This window comes from Bufo gargarizans, chromosome 3, assembly GCF_014858855.1.
Source record: "Bufo gargarizans isolate SCDJY-AF-19 chromosome 3, ASM1485885v1, whole genome shotgun sequence".
Classification (NCBI taxonomy): domain Eukaryota; kingdom Metazoa; phylum Chordata; class Amphibia; order Anura; family Bufonidae; genus Bufo; species Bufo gargarizans.
Genome location: NC_058082.1, coordinates 18,124,087 through 18,141,711, shown reverse-complemented (window position 1 = coordinate 18,141,711; position 17,625 = coordinate 18,124,087). Strand labels below are relative to the sequence as shown.

The 17,625-nt window shown below is 45.7% G+C and overlaps 2 protein-coding genes across 2 annotated transcripts in view; both read left to right on the top strand.

Annotated features, from left to right (window-relative positions):
* LOC122931070 (zinc finger protein 773-like) overlaps positions 1-17,625 on the top strand; it is a 426,553-nt gene that overhangs the window by 158,758 nt on the left and 250,170 nt on the right. The window lies entirely within an intron of this gene.
* LOC122931077 (gastrula zinc finger protein XlCGF57.1-like) lies at positions 9,840-16,313 on the top strand. Its single transcript, XM_044285004.1, has 5 exons — positions 9,840-9,893; positions 13,947-14,099; positions 14,215-14,382; positions 14,466-14,589; positions 15,084-16,313. Exons 2-5 carry the CDS (start codon positions 13,989-13,991, stop codon positions 16,199-16,201), a joined length of 1,521 nt encoding a protein of 506 aa, XP_044140939.1. The 5' UTR covers positions 9,840-9,893; positions 13,947-13,988; the 3' UTR covers positions 16,202-16,313.

Below are 17,625 nucleotides of genomic sequence, written 5' to 3'. Positions count from 1 at the left end.
AATGAGGAAATCCTCTAGTCGATGCTAATAGGTTGTGGGCAGCTTATAGAACCGGTAAAGGGAGAGCTGAGGATAGGAATGACCTTGAGTTTGAGAATCTTCTGGTAGAACACTCCCATCCAGTAATCAGATATAAATGTGAACATTTGATTGATCCAAATGAACACAGTTATGACCAAATGAATGCTTTAATGCAAAGGTCATTCCCAACAAACCAAGCAAATAGACAGCACAGGTCACTGAAAAAAAAGATTGCCGAGGCACAACTTGATGGTGGGGTCCAGCAGAGTCCAAGCTGACATCTCGGACTGATGAAAACACAAACGTCTCACCCAAATACCAGAACTAGCTATGGCCATTGCAAAACAGATCACTCTTGATTTTTCATACACAGATGTTTGATGCAGGGAAATGGACCTTTATTTTTATTCTATCAGCGTATCTGGATATTTGAAGGTTTCCAAATAAATGGTGCCTGGAAGTGTCACCCTTAACTTTATACCCAAGAACTACTCTGTTACTACTACAAACTTACCCGTTGTCCCAACAACCTCAAGCCCTATGGCCCGCATCACCGAATGGTGTCCTACACCCTCAGCAGGTCCTCAGATTGGCCTCACAGGGACATCTGTTCCCGGAGCTTTACTGAAGAATGTACAATTCATGTACTTACCTGTTCTTTTAACCCTATCTATGTGGAATATGGCAGAATTAGGATTTTGTCACTAATACCAACGTATCTTTGTTCTGTGCCTCCTTATTAGTAGATACTCGCTATTGTAGCCTCCAAAGCAGAATTCAAGACCCATTTACAGACCAGGAAAAGCCCTCAAGGGATAGTGTTTTTAGATCTAGAAAACGTCAAAGTTTAGATGGGATAGTTGGATCAATTTCTGGGCTCTCTGGTTCTGGGATGTCCATTTGGAACAATCCGTTCCCCAGTAGGCACACGTGAGCCCAGTCACATATGTCTGCTGGGAAGCCACCGGGCAACTGGACAAATATGTCCAGTTGCAGGAATATGAGGGACCACCATCATATAGGACGCTGGTTTCCCCCCCCACCAGCATGCCGGTACCTGTATGCCAGCCCACATGCACTGCCTGCCTGCACGCTCGGGCGCTCATGAGTTCAACTGAGCAGCCCTACAAGAGAATCAATCCCACGGACAACGAGCAAAACCCCTGGAACTGACTAAGTACTACTAGACAACGAGCATTATATTCCCTACATTGAAGAATTAACCCTTTACAGAATACAACACCTGCGTTTGGATCATTGCACATTATTAACCCTTTCCCACCCACTTTCCCATAGACCCCTGTCTTATTCCAAGGTTAATGCATTACATTAACCCTTTCCTTGCCACCTTACAAGAGCTAGCTGGTTAACTCGTTCCCTAGGTGGGAGAGGCGCGGACAGATAACATTGGTCTGCAGCGTAGTGTTGGGGTATACTGTGCACCTAAGTCTGGGAGTTCGGACAATTAAAGCTTTTCACAGGGCAGAATCAACGACAGAGAACCAAATTTTTTTGTTTTAGCAGATTTTAAAAGTGTCGGCCTTTCTGGCTACTGCCGACCAATGTGTTTGTAAGATATGTGCTTTACTACTATAGTGTGTGTTGATATTCTGCACCATCTTCAATATTTCATAAGGTGTTCTCCCTTGTTGGCCAAGTCTTTTGTGCTGTCCACAAATGTAGTAAGTGCCATACAGTCCTCTTACAAACACATTGGTCAAAAATAGCCAGAAAGTGGCCAACCCCTTTAATGTTTTTGTGTTTGCCTTACAATCCTAAACTCATAACTCAGGTTGGAAAAGAGAAGACCGAACATGATGACCAGTGATGGTCAGTTCGCAGTGTTCGCCAACGAACACATGCGGGCTGCTATCTTGACTCACCCGTCCTGCGATGCACAGGTGAGCCCATGCCTGTGCTGGGAGCCGGTCTGAAATCAAATGTGGTCACCGGGAGCAGGCAGTTCCGAGAACAGCCGCCAGGGGCCTTCATCGGGCTGTTCTCGGAACTGCCTGCTCCTGGTGACCGCATTTGATTTCATACCGGCTCCCGGCACAGGTAAGGGCTTACCTGTGCATCACCGGACAGGTGAGTCAAGATGGCAGCCCGCATGTGTTCGTTGGCAAACACTGCGAACTGACCATCACTGATGATGACTTCTGACGAGCGAGTATGGACTGTTCTACACTGCAACATCTAGCTAGGAACAGCACTTTTAACCCCATACTTCCCACTACATACAAATCAGCAGATGCCGTGGTCCGCTTTGTGAGCACCGGCTTGTAGTCATGACAAGCTGGGCGGACAGTAATTAATAAGACGACCAAACGGGTCCCCATGCTAAACTAGTTTATGAGGAAAGGTTGTGGAAGCCAGAGCATTCTGCACTAGTGTCTCGGTCAACCCTTCAGTGCCAGTGCGGTGTCAGTAATGTGAAACAGGTTTCGAACACAACTGGTACAGAATGTGCTAAGGTTGACCGAGACAGGCTGGTGTACAGGAATCACAATTAGTAGAGCTGCCGAAGCACAATGAAGGATTGAGGCTCAGTTGTCTCAGTCCTCTGCCGAGATCAAGGCCTTCAAAGATCGGGCTGCCTCTACTGATGCGATAGTAGCCAAGTTGATTGATGAAGTTGCTACTAGGTCTCGACTGATATCCAGCATGCAAAACATCAACGATTTTTTTAAAATGGTGCGAGCCTTCTCTTTTATTTTAAAGTCAGGGTCAGAATCACCAGAAATTCTGCCCTGTCCAGGGAAAAAAGGGGGTAGTTCTGTCAGGAGTAGGCCGAATTTCCCAAAATTTAATGCTACCCAGAAGTCTAGAAATAGTACCATAGTTTTAAACAAAAGCAAAAGAAACATTGTTAGGAGTGCGTCTGTGGTCATCGAGCAACTGAAAAGATGGAGATGTGAGCACTACTGCAGTGTGGACAGACCTAAGCCATACATGGCAGACAGCAGATGTTTTCCATGGCTTAGGTCATATAGCGAAGTCAGTAACCAAACACAGAGGACGTGTCGCCAGGTTAGAGGTTTCAGATGTGGGAACAAAGGACACATTGCAAAGAATTGTCACCGTGCAAATAATTGTAATGTAATTGAAATCAGGTAAAAATTGTACAGTAGGTCCTAGTCAGCTTGGCCATAAATGGTTAGCTCTCAGATTCAGATGGCTCATCATGTGCTGAGGAATCAAAATGGCCAATTTAGACTAGAAAAGAATGAGAATGTTTAATACCTGCAACAGCGGCTGCTGTGCACCGCTGTTCCCCTGCTTACCACCACGGTCCGGGGCGCCATGCTCAGTGGTGATCTGTAGCCAGAGCTTCCCATTCACCGCTGCAGCTCTGGGCTCTGTTTGTATAGCTACTGCGGTTCTGAGGATCCACTCCCCAGTTTAATCTCAGCCCTGGCCACAGCATGCTTGCTGCTGGTTTTTTGCAGCACTTCCTTAAGGGCCGTTGCGTGTCACTTCCTGTTTTTTGGGGGGTTAGGTCATGTGACATCGCTGACCAATCCTAGCCCTCCTGCCTGCGCATATATAAGTGACAGCCCCCTTCCCAGATGCCTCAGTGTCAAGGTCCTTGTGCTCTGCTTAGGTTCCTGATAACCACTTGTGTACCTGACTCGTTCCTGGATTCTGTTTCTCATCTGATCCCTGCCAGCTAGCCTTGACTCTCCTGTTGCCAACCCGGATTGCCTGACCTGTACCTGTGCCCTGACCTTTTGCCTGTCTGACTACACCTCTGCCTCATCCTTCGGTCCTGCACTGTTGTTCCTGGTAATGACTCCATCTGCCTGACAACGCCTGTACTTCTGATACCTTTCTCAGGCACCTCCTGGACCAGCTGCCTCGTTTGCCTATCCTCCTCAAGAGGTAGCGACCTGGTGTTCCACTTGGGGAAATCTATTTCCACCATCAGGGGTACTGTGAAGAATCGAAGGGTTTACTTAGACAACGCCATTAGAGGTAGGACACGTGGCACAGTGGGTTCACACCCACTGGTTCGTGACAATACCCCTGTACCATAGTCTGTTCCCTGTGTATGTCCATGTTATCTGTTTTGTTATCTGGTTGTTTTTTTTTTTGTCGGTGGCTGTATTCCTTGTTTGCGAATGTGTGTAGCCTCGCTGGTCTTTGTGATTTGCATTCCCCCCGTGAGTCTGGGCCCAACTGTTTTTAATTTATTCTGGTGTTTACTTTAAGTAGAGCTGTTATACTGTGGACTACGTCAGGAAGTGGGTTGTGGACAGGTAACATTGTCGTATTACTGTGCACCCAAGCTTTCAGGTCAGGTGACAGCGAGCATGGCCTGTATTTTTGTGTTGTGGGGTTGTGAAGAGTCAAGGCATTAGCTATGTCATGGGATTCTGCTGGCCTCCACAAGACAGGTTAACAGGGGGAAATCGGGCTGAAAGCGGACATGTAAGACAGGGGTACAGTGCCATCAACCTGGGAATTGTGTCACCCACAGCTCCTCTTGGATATCCTAACCGAGGGTGGCCATCCTTACCTGTGATACAGAGGGATGGTGGAGGAAAGAGGATGCTATCCTCTGACCAGTGATGGGATAATGAGGGGTCCTGTCAGCCTAATATCTTCCTTAAGCCTAAAATACTTGGGTCAAGAGTATTGGTGCTGGTATCAGCAAGATAATGCAACTAATTGCACTGCAAGAGGAGAGCTCCCCCAGAAGTGCAGTGGCCCCTGACCGGCCTTGGTAAAGACCCGCGTATCTGTCCATGGAGGAAGTCGCCTCGCTGACGATCCCTACTTCAAACAAGGAGAAGCGTATGGTGATAGTCGTGCCTCTGTTGACGCCTTAACACGCTGACCGTACCCCAAGACCAAGGAGGGGCTGCAGGTGTCAACATAACGGACTGCGAGAGCGAAGCCATTCCAGAGTCTGACCCGCCAAACTGGTGACACTGGGATTGGCTGATAGGTTACCCCCCAGCAGTGTATATTATAGTGCGGGAGAGGTGCCGGCTGGTACGTGGGCACGTACAGTCCCATGTATATAACATCCCTCTCATCCCTCCAGTCTTCTCTAACATACAGTCCCATGTAAATAACATCACTCCACTCACTCCAGTCTTCTACAGTCCCATGTAAATAACATCACTCTTCTACCTGCAGTCTTCTCTAACATACAGTCCCATGTAAATAACATCACTTTCTCCAGTCTTCTCTAACATACAGTCCCATGTAAATAACATCACTCCCTCCCTACAGTCTTCTCTCACATACAGTCCCATGTAAATAACATCACTCCCCTCCCCCAGTCTTCTCTAACATACAGTCCCATGTAAATAACATCATCCCCTCCCTCCAGTCTTCTCTAACATACAGTCCTATGTAAATAACATCACTCCCCTCTCTCCAGTCTTCTCTAACATACAGTCCCATGTAAATAACATCATCCCCTCCCTCCAGTCTTCTCTAACATACAGTCCCATGTAAATAACATCACTTTCTCCAGTCTTTTCTAACATACAGTCCCATGTAAATAACATCACTCCCTGCCCCCAGTCTTCTCTAACACAGTCCCATGTAAATAACATCACTCCCCTCCCCCAGTCTTCTCTAACATACAGTCCCATGTAAATAACATCACCCCCTCCCTCCAGTCTTCTCTCACATACAGTCCCATGTAAACTCCCTTACTCCCACATACACACAGACAGTGCAGCAGCTTCTTGCTCTCCAGTCCCCTCACTTCCTCTGACGTCACACCTTGCAGGGTCACATGACTTATTGAGCAGGAAGCCCCTCCTCTTGCTGTGACATCACACCTCCCAGGGTCACATGACCAGTGTGTGAAGCAGAGAAGATCCTGGACTGGAGAAAAGAAGGGTAAGTGACTGGGAGATCCTGTCCTGCGTACTGCACGTGTGACTACAACCCCCATCATGCTGCAGAACTACTTACAGATGCCTTTATAGGGTTAAATAGAAGACTTGCATAGGGAGCTGTTACATTCACTTTCTGCTGATAGACTATTACAGGGACCGGGCTCCGGCTGCTCTGAAACTACAACTCCCAGAATCCTCCTTTCACTTCTATGGTAATTATGAGAACAGCTGTGTAAGTGTGCATGCTGGGAGTTGTAGTTTCACAGAGCTGGAGCGCTGAAGGTGGCTGACCCTGCTCTATTGCTATTGGCGACCCCCTTCTCGCAGGACAGATGTTAACTCTTTCATGGCGTGGACGCTGCTATCTCCGTAATCGCGATTCCACCGCTGTTTTGTGCGTCGCTTAGCTTGGATTTATTATACAGGATTATCTCAGCCTGTTACTAATACAGAAGAAAATCACTTCTCACTGAAAAAACGGTTTTATTTTTACATGTTTTAATATATATATTTATTAATTTTTTATTATTTTTTTTAAAATGTATTTAACCCTTTGTGCGCCCTGATGAAATTGTATGTCATAGGATGTAAGAGGAGTGGAGGAGGGGCGGGTCAATGGAAAAATAAAAAAGTTATGGCTCTGAGAATGAAGCTACACAAAAATAAAAGTAAACAAAAAACTATTGGCCTCAATGTCAGAGTAGGCTTGGTTTGAAGGATCGTTCAAGTTTTAGGCACTTAGGAAATTAATTTGCCTGTTCCCCGCTGCTCCGTTCCGGCACAGAGCCTTTCGACCCCTGGCCTATACACATCCGGATAGGGTCACGAGCACCACTACAACCGGACTCGGCGACGCCCATGACTCCCCCCGGGAGTGTACAGGCCGAGGGCTGAAAGCTGGGACTTCCTGAGAGTGGAGATCCTACTAAACTGCACCCCTGGAATAGCTACAGAATGGCGACAAGGTTGTCACAAAAGCTGCTGCTTTGTGGTGGACGTCTGCAATCTCCAAGCCCTGGATATCTGGTGGCTGGTGTATAGTCAGGGTAAGAGTTTCCATGACCAAGGGCCACACTATCTGGTGCCATTCCCAGAACCCATACAGTCCGGGGGTCTTTCCATTTGGAATGGAGGAAAGCCCCTCAGAGAGCTCTTGTAGTGTAGAAGTTGCTGAGACCCTATCTATGGCGATATGTATAGGAGGACCAATGGGGACGTCTAAAGGAAAGCATTTGAAGCGGAAATCGGTACGAAGTTTAGGAAAAAGAAAAGCCGGCTATCTTTGCGCTTTGTGCTAATGAATTGAGCGAAATACCATCCACTTCATAGTAGGGAGAGATCCCAGAACTTATGGAGGGATCAACATGGGATTATGGTCATCCCTATTGTGAATCACTCAATTGTATTAGTTTGCGGACGTTTTTCCTGCCTCAATGCTGTGTACCATCTCCGGTACCATCACACAGGAGGACAGGGGCTGCTGCGTACACGCTCCAGCTCCCCCGATCCCTGCCAGAGAGAAGCTGGAGCACACCCGGATTACTACAGAATTTGAAGGGTTAAAAGTCTGCAACCAACTTTACCACCGGTTGCGGACATTAGTGCTGGGTGCGGTTCTTTAAAACAGCAGTCCCCCACCGGCCACGGCGCCAGCGGGAGACCTTTTTAAAGGCCCGGCCATCGAGATTGGGCCACTAAGTGGGGAGAATCTAATTGGGCAGAGGGGCCTGGGGATACCTGGTTTATAGCAATTTGTGACAAAATAATTTGGAACTAATCAAATTTCTTGGCGAACTTTGGTGAATCGGCCGAATTGAATGTCTCTACACTTCGTTCATCTCTTTTCTGAAGGGTCACCACCTAAGTTACTCAGTGAGCTATACAAGGAGCAGAATTCTGATGACATTTTTTCTGTGGCTGAGCATCATGAACCAGAGGAGTCTTTAAGGGAGTTTTTCCCGAGATTCAGATATTGATGACCTCTCCTCAGGTAACGAGAATAGATCAGTTATCTTCCAGATACACTAGATCATGATTGGAGTGGGGTGGGTCTGAATGACGGAGGACTGCACAATTCTTCCCGTAAGTGGAAAAGCCCAGATGACTCTTTATGGTAATTGCCACCATTATAAAAAGTTGACTTTCCTGAATCTGAAAAAGATACAAGGGTGTATCTGGAAATGTTGTCAGGTCATCTATTACACCATGGTGGCAACTTACTTTCCTCAAACAACACATTAGATGTTAGGCCAAGTTCACACTTCAGTTCAGTTATTTGGTCAATTATTCACATCAGTTATAATGAGCCAAAACCAGTTTCCGGTCAAAAACAGAAAACTTGTGCAAATATTGCCATTACACCTCATCTCTTTGTAGGCTTCGTTGCTGGTTTTGGCTCACAATGGTGATAACTGAAGCGTGAACTCAGCCTGAGACTGTTTTGCCTTCATCCCTTTTAATTGACACCTGCACACTATATAATGTAAGAACATTATAGGGAAGGAGCCTTCTGGTGCTGATGGGACTAAGGGAAAACAGATTTACATTCTTAATCTAATGCTTCCCTTATTTCCCGTATAGCAGCACAAGATATAATGGGTAATATATCAGCACAGTATAGTATGTAATATCCTCCAGGAAAGGACCTCCTGCACAGATCTAAAATTGACCGCTAAAAGAAGTCTCTTCTGTAAATGGTTAAAAATACTTTTTAAGGGAAAATAAAACTTACAATTTTGCTCCAATGACACAGGGATGAGAAAGAAAGTACAAAGGTCAGGAACTCAGTATGACTTATTCCAGATGGAATTTAAAGCTTTAAATAGTCCAGAGCTTGAAACTTTTTTGCTCACTTTGCCGGGGTTTGGCTAAGGTGGTTGGCGTGAGTCTGGTGAATAAACTCATTAGAGCACTGGCATAACCACAGGGGTCGCAGCGGGTGCGATTGCCAGTGGTACTGCACTTTTCCCTTTAGAAGATGCACTGAATCTTATAAAGGAAATACTATCGAGCGCTTCCATAATGGAAGTGCTCACTAGTCTGCAGGATGAGGGGGAGAGAAGCGATGTGAGCGCTGTCCAGTACTTACCCCTCCTCCTGCTCGCTCTTCTCAGGTCCCGCGCTGCTGTGTCCTGGCTGCCTGCAGCGTCAGGACATACAGAGCGCACTCTGACCTGATGCTGCAGGAGGACAGGTGACTGCAGCGCCGGCCCTGAGAAGAGAAGACAGCCAGGGCAAGGAGAGTCTGATCTGAGGTCTGATATGGAGGTCTAATGGGGGGGTCTGGAGAGGTCTAATGGGGGTCTGGAGAGGTCTAATGGGGGTCTGAGAGGTCTGTGGGGGTCTAGAGGTCTGACTAGGGGTCTGAAGTGGTCTAATGGTGGGGTCTGGAGAGGTCTGACTGGGGGGTCTGGAGAGGTCTGACTGGGGGGTCTGGAGAGGTCTGACTGGAGGTCTAATGGTCGGATTGGGGGTCTGGAGGTGTAATGGGGGTCTTATTGGGGGTCTGGAGGTCTAATGGGAGTCTTATATGGGGGTCTGGCGGTCTAATGGGGTTTATATCTGAGGTCTGATATTTGGTCGGGGTCTTACATTGAGGTCTAATGGGGGTCTGATCTGGGGTCTGCCATAGAGGTCCAAGGGGGGTTTGGTCTGAGTCTTCTTATTTAGGGTTTGATCTGAAAGAAAGGTGGAATTTTTTTGTACTAGCGCACAATATAAAGGGGTGTTTTTGTACTGACACACTATCTGTGTGGTACCAGTATTTTCAGGGGGACTGTTTCTGCAGGAAAGTATTGGGGAGCACAGTGGGCACAGTAATGGGGGTGGCAGGATGGGGTGTTGAGAAGGTGAGGAGGAGGATGGAAAAGTAGTAAAGTAAGATGTCTGTTTGTTAAACTCTGCAGAGACGAGGCGCGGCTGAAAGACGTCACCATGGCGGTCTGGTCTGAGAGGAGAAGAGGAGGAAAGAGAACGTCTACATCAGAGAAGAGAAGTCACTGGATGTAAGAGGTACATATGCTGCCCTCTCTTCAAACAGCTGATCGTCGGGGGTGTCGGAGGACCCCGGCCGATCTGATATTGATGCTTTGGGCAGCAGAAAAGCTAGGTGCACCAGCGCTGAGTGAAGGGGGGACCCAAGCTGAACTTTTGCACCAGGGCCCATGAGCCTTTAGCTACGCCTCTGCCAGAGTATACTGCTGAACATATCCCAAAGGCAGTCACCTGGTTTTCACTCCTATACAGGGATCTGAACATCGCTGCATGGGAGCCACCAGGCCTCTACCTCGTGGAATAGTACCAATGTGGTTGGCTGCTGACCCACTGGGGATGTCATGCAATATTTGTAGTCAGGAACAGGCAGAGGTCAGGCAGAGTACGTGGGAATCCGTAAAACTAGTCCAAAGTCAGGGTAGGCAGCACAGGTCAATACGGTAAACAGGCAGAGGATGGTACACAGGCAGACAAACAGAACAGCAGACACTCGAATGGAACTAGCAAGCTAGACAGCCTAAAGCTCATGCACCCAAACCTTGGGGACAGCAGCGGGCATGGACCACCAGAGCACCAAGTATGGTAAGCCATAGTGGTGTAATACTGCTGTACTTTCACTACTAGCGGGAACACATGCACAAGACTGCTTTTCCATGGGACTGCCATCCAGCAGCAGAGGACTATCCTTCCTATATAGGGAGCCAAATGCTGGATGCTTGCCACTTTTCATTTCTATTGGTCTTGGAAGATTTCCTGGTTGGGTAGACACCCTCTGGAGTCGGTAACCTCACAATCAGGATATTTTGGATTCCGACCATGTATAATTGCAGTGGCCGGGTTTGGGGTGGCCCCAACGCTACACTGAGTTAACCCAGACTAGGGTTGTCACGATACAAAAATTTTAAGTCGATTTCAATAGCATAAAAAAGTATTGTGATACTCAATATCATTCAATACCACTCGGAAAAAATAAAAAGCCAAAATGCAGCGTGCATTCCATATTTTATGGAATGTCTGGCCCATAATAAACAGGCCTATGTTTTTGGTGGAAAAGGTGACTAAAAAATGGCACGACGTTCACCGCATAGGAGATATTTTTTTTAAATGTAAAAAGTTTGGACTTTTTTGGACGTGACGATATGTAATATGTTTATTTTTTTTATTGTTTATGTATGCTATAGTAAAATTGGAAAATGTTTTACTTTTTAATTTAATAACTATTAGCCTCCCCAGGGGCTGGAACCCTTGTCCTATTAGAGCTCTATTAGGATTCCGATTTCACTGCTGGGGCTCCGATCAAATACTGCCACCAATGAATAGACTGAGGAGGAGGAGAGGGGACCCTGTGGCCACTGCCACCAATGACTATAATATTGGGGGGGCGGCACTGTGCAATCAGTGACATTAATACTGAGGAGGGGGGTGCACTGCGCCACCAATGACTATAATACGGGGTTGGGGGGCGCACTGCACCACCAATGAATGTAATTAAACCATTAATACCAATTTAAGCGGCGGGTGTCGGCTGTATCACATACCCAGCCTCTATGAGAGGGTGCTGCGATCCCCATCAATTAACCCCTCAGGTGTGACACCTGAGGGGTTAATTACCACGGTTTGGTGGATCGCTGTGCACTGTCATTGAGGCCGGGTGGCGGCTGTGTGATACGGCCGGCACCCGCCGCTTGCATTTGTAGTAATGGTTTAATTGCTTTCACTGGTGGTGCAGTGGCCACAGTCCCTCCCCTCCTCCTGACTGCTATCTCTTCATTGGTGACAGTGGCAGCTGCGTCACAGTGGGGAGGGAGAGAGTGCCTCCTTCTCCACTGTGCTGCTGAGGAGAACATGGCGCGCGCTGAGAGTGGCGCGTGCCATGTTCACTAACAAATACTAGGCTGCGAAAAATAGCAAATCCCGGTATTGAATCCATCCCGGTTAAAAAGTATCAATTGGGTATTGATAGTTTGATACCCAGTGCAACCCTACCCCAGACACACACCATTGAGGTGTCACCTCGTGTTGCTGCTCTCTGGAAGGGATGGTAAGGCGTGGTGCACCCCAATTGGAAATAAGTCCAGAGTCGGGGTCTGCAGTAAACCAGGGGGCGTCTTTACTAGAGGAATTCAGGTGCAAAACGTTACAGGCGAGGCATAGGGCTGGCTTCTCCAGTCTCCCCCCCTGGCAGAAGAAGGGTTTGATGCTGAGGAAAGGCCTGAGCTAGCTGTCCCTCTTTCTCAGAAGACTGGTACCATGGTCAAATCCTGAAGGCCCTTGGTCTGTAGCTCAGTAGTCCGGGTGGCTCTTTGGTCACAGGGCTGGTGACCCATGGTCTGTGGCTCAGCATCCCCATCTCAGCGTCTTCTTCTGGTCACTCAGTAGTCTGGCAGAGTCTCCTCTTCCAAGCACTGGTCCCTAACTGCAGAACACTAGGGGCTCTGACTGCTCTTCTTACATACCAAGTCTCTCATAGACTTACATTAGAGCTTCAATGATACTCAATGACAAAGCAGGTTTTCCAGACTAAAACAAGTTTCCAGACATAACAACAGAGCTAAAACCAGACATTCACAAGGTCAGACTGTCTGTCTGGTTTTTGTGGTCAACAAGCTTGGCTTTTTCCCTCCAAAACATGCTATGGCAGCCTCTCAGTATTCATTAACCCTTTCCACAGAGCCTCGTAAATACAATGCAAATGAACACGATATATATCACAACATACATATAAAATGCAGTAACACAGTAATAAACAGTGCAGGTTAACCCTTTCAAGTGAAATAACGTAAGAAGTTTATAACTTGGCATAGGGGAAACAGGGGGAAATGTCCATACTTCACAGTAACCCTGCTTCAGGGCACTACATACCGTAATATAGTGTCTGAGATGTTTCTTATTTAAGAAGCTAAAGAGAAGAAGGATTCTGTTTAATAGACATCAGAGGAGATCATCCACTTTAAAACGTCATTGGCCCTCTAAAGGTGATGACTAGTCTCTCTTAGGGCTTCTCCTGGTGATTTGTGCAGATTGCCTGAATCATCTCCGCTGCTTTCTCTGCAATGACAATGTTATAATAATAAGACTGGACCTCGCGCGGTGACAACAGAGACAATAGCTCACAACAATATATAACTGCTTCTCTACAGTGAACAAAACTGGAGCCCTTGTTGGTCCATAATTGGGTAGATAATCACAGTGTGTTCTGTGTCCGAGGTGTGTGGACTGTTTTGCGGAGTGATTTCTGGCTCAGTTTACAGCCTGAGTGGAAGGCGAGTGTAATGGTAAGTGAGTAACTGTAGATTACTTACCGTTACACCCAATTCATGTGCCGAGAAGGTGTGCATTCGCCAGTGGTTATAAGATATATGGTGGCCTGGAAAGTTATGAAATAGCTGGTGTATGTATCCTTTTTATCCTCTATTTTCTTTATAAGATGCCTTTATTGCCACTGTACAATACAATGTAATACAATGTACAATACAATGAAATGTTGTTGTTTGGAGCAATCCTAGATGCCATGGACAGGGGAACAAGAACTGACATTAAACTAAAGCATTACACTAGAAAAACACAAAACATTGCACTAGAAGGCATTACTATTCACAGTTCGCAGCATATATATAGCAAGAGCAAAGTAGGAAGTGCTTATGGGGTCATGAATGCAGCCGTCACTTTCAGTCTGTGGTAGTTTCTATCCTAGGAAGGGGCAATAATCTCTGAGCATTTAGGAGACTGATTGCTTTGGGGTAAAAGCTGTTCTTCAGCCTAGTGGTGCGGGCATGTAGGGCTCTAAGACGCCTACCGGAGGGTAGGGGAGTGAAAAGGCTGTGGCCGGGGTGAGTTGGATCCCCGCAGATAATTTTTGCCCTGTTGCTGCAGCGAGCAGTAAAGATGTCATCCAGTGATGGTAACTGAGTAGGAAGAATGGCTGGCTAACATTTTATAGTCAGCCATCTTGTATATAATTCACCTCCATGTTATGCTAGCAGTAGTCCCTTATAATTAGTGACACTATACCTCATATAAGATGTTCTTCTTAATGTGATTGTACCCTCAGTCCTCTTTGTTTTTCCTTAGGTTCCTTATACAGGACTCTCGCTTCTCAAGTTTCTTTGCACAATGATGGTGCTTTCCACCAATGACCCACCAAGGATGGACCAGGACAGAATCCACATAGCTGCAAGGATATTAGACCTCACCCTGGAGATCATCTCCTTGATAACTGGAGAGGTGAGAGTCTCACATGACATCACTCTTATCTCTAGTAATAAACCACCAGGTAAATCTCTGGAAAGGTGGAGGCTTCTTAGAATCTCTGTAGTGATTGGCGTCTCCTCATACACAGGATTACACAGTAGTGAAGAAGTCGTCTGCTAAGTGTGTGACACCCTGTGTGTCAGGAGGACGGAGCAGGACCCAGAGCCCCATCACCGAGCCTCCACCGCATTCACTGATACATGAGCAGAAGATCCTAAAACTTACCAACAGGATCACTGACCTGCTGACTGGAGAGGTGAGCGCTGCTGGGAATGCTGAGACATTATACAATAACGACAAGGGAGGAGTCTGGTAATGACTGTATCATTGTGTTGTCAGGTTCCTGTAAGGTGTCAGGATGTTGCTGTCTATTTCTCTATGGAGGAGTGGGAGTATTTCGAAGAACATAAGGATCTGTACACGGACGTCATGATAGAGAATCACCAGCGTCTCTCATCACCAGGTAAGACGAGACCTTCTGACTACAGAGGAGAAAGACCAGGTTTGCTGATCCTCCTTCTTGTGTTGAGCCCTCCTGCTGCCAACTTAGACCATCCTATAATTGAGAAGTTTCTCTCTGTCACCCCATTATCCCCTCATTAACCCTAAAAATGGCCCCCAGGCCTGCCATGTACAGGTGTCTGTTGGGTCTTACAGGGTATAACATAGACAATCAGAGGATCGTATGTTCAATTAATAAATATCTAAGTCACATTTACCCATAAATGGTGCCAGTGAAAGCCAAAATTTGTCCTAGATGATGGAAAAATAAAAATGTTATGGGACTACACAAAAACAAAATGATGTAGTATTGGCCAGTATTTTTTATTTATTATTATTATTTACTCTATTTTTCCATATTTTGTTATATTCCCCATTATATGGATTTATTTAAGATGGAAATACTAAACTATCAATTATCTTTTTGTTATTTTTTTTTTCTTTCCTTTTTTCCAGGTGACGACAGAACAAAAAGCTTCCTTGGACATTTCCTTATAACTCCCTATCATGAAATAGAAGATAATCAGTCACAGATTGACAAAAATAGACTGGGTAAAATGTTTGCATGTTCTGAGTGCGGGAAACACTTTAAACAGAAATCTAATCTTACCATGCATGAGAGAATTCATAGAGATGAAAGGCCGTTTTCATGTTCTGAATGTGGACAATCTTTTAATAGGAAATCAGTTCTTGTTGATCATCAGAGAATTCACACAGGGGAGAAGCCATTTTCATGCTCGGAGTGTGGGAAATCTTTTAGTAGGAAATCGGTTCTTGTTGAACATCAGAGAATTCACACAGGGGAGAAGCCTTTCTCATGTTCGGAATGTGAGAAATGTTTTAATTACAAATCACATCTTACGAAACATCAAAGATCACACACAGGGGTGAAGCCGTATTCATGTTCCAAATGTGGGAAATGCTTTATGTTTAAAGATCCTTTTGAAAGACATCTGAGAAGTCACACGGGGGAGAAACCATTTTCATGTCATGAATGTGGAAAATGTTTTAATCAGAAATCAAATCTTATGGAACATCTAAAAACCCACACAGGAGAAAAGCCATTTTCATGTTCAGAATGTGGGAAAAATTTTACCCTCAAAGCAAGTCTTGTTACTCATCTGAGAACTCACACAGGGGAGAAGCCGTTTTCATGTCTTGAATGTGGGAAGTGTTTTAGTCAGAAATCAAAACTTACGAATCATCTAAGAAGTCACAAAGGGGAGAAGTCTTTTTTATGTTCAGATTGTGGGCTATGTTTTGTGCATAAAGCTCCACTTGAGAGACATCAGAGAATTCACATAGGGGAGAAACCATTTTCTTGTGTGGAATGTGGAAAACACTTTATACGTAAAGATTCTCTTGAGAAACATCTACGAACTCACACGGGTGAGAAGCCATTTTTATGTACTGAATGTGGGAAGTGTTTTACTCAAAAATATAGTCTTATAGATCATCTAAGAATTCACACAGGTGAGAAGCCATTTTCATGTCCTGAATGTGGAAAATGTTTTACCCGGAAATCAAGTCTTATCGAACATCAGAGAATTCACATAGAGGAGAATCCAGTTTAATGGCAGGTGTGGAAATCCTTTTGTTGTGGAAATTTTATTATGCGGACATTTTATCTTAGGATGTGTGTGTGTTTTTATAGATTGTCATCTGTCTCCCTATGTCGGATTTAGCCAAAGAACACTCTAGCAGAGGGTACTTTGGCTGAATCGGGACCAGTGGTAAAACCGTCAGTCTGAAAACCTTCTCATGGGCTTGGAGATGTGTTCTCAGTGTGTAGGGGGGTGTTTGCTGGTTTGTGAGCACTAAGTGCAAGCACTGGGCTTCTTCCCTTCAAATGTCTATACACATTAAAGAAGTGAAGTCTGCATAACGAGAGATACATATTATACCTCCGATGCGGCTTCGCTATCCCTTTCTGGATACATATCTGCCTTTAAGACATGCATATCTGCCTTGTCGGTATACTTGTACCGTATACTGACAATAGCCGTAGCAATGCCTCGCAGATAATCTCAAACCTATGAGAACCAGTAGAATGATCTTTATTAGATACTGATCACTTTGGAGCAGTATTGAATGAGGTCCATGCTGACAGTGATGGGGGGTGGGCGGCCACCTGGCTGGTCGGGCAATGGGCATGACTCATCCTTCCTTATACAGGGATGGGGTGTGTGCATTGTCTGCCCAGCCACATTTAATGCCCCTCCCTGTCCTTTGACATGTCATCACTTCCTGTATGTTATCACTTCCTGTAGCCTTGTCTTGGGCCAGCCCCTTTTACACCTTTTGTTAGTAAATAAAAGACACAGGTTGAGCAGGGAGGGGAGGAGTTGCTCAGAATTCAATCAAGATGGTAGCACCTGGGTCTGTCTCTGACTGCGGCTGATGGAAAGGGGATTCACCTTTTTCCTTACACAAACTTTGATGCGAGCTGATTACAACTATTAATATTTCTACAACACTTTGTAGGACTGTAAAACTTAAAAGGGGTTGTCCAAGCTGCGGATATTGATGACCTAGCCTCAGAATAGGTCAGCACCATCGATCTGCTGTTTCGAGCAGCCACCGGAAAATATACATTGTACGAAGCTGGAATCAGACAGCTCTGTACACTGTGTAGTGAACATACTGGGGTACTGCAGCCTATCTCCCATTCAAGTGGAGAGCAGCTGAGCTGCAATACATTGGGGCTGGAGACTACACAGTGTATAGAACCTTCTACTTCATGACAATAGCTGATCAGTGGTGGTGCTGGGATATTGATGGGGTTAGGTCATCAATATCTTTAGCCCATACAACACATTTTAATCTCTGGACATCATCAAAATTCAAATCTTTCTTCCACTTCATCTTCTTCACACCAGATTCCACCTGAAAATAATAATAAATAAAAAAACTTCTTATACATAAATTCATCTAACATCTAATACCCCATTGTTCATAAATGTAGCTTTGGTATTGCATTTACCCATATTTCCCAGAT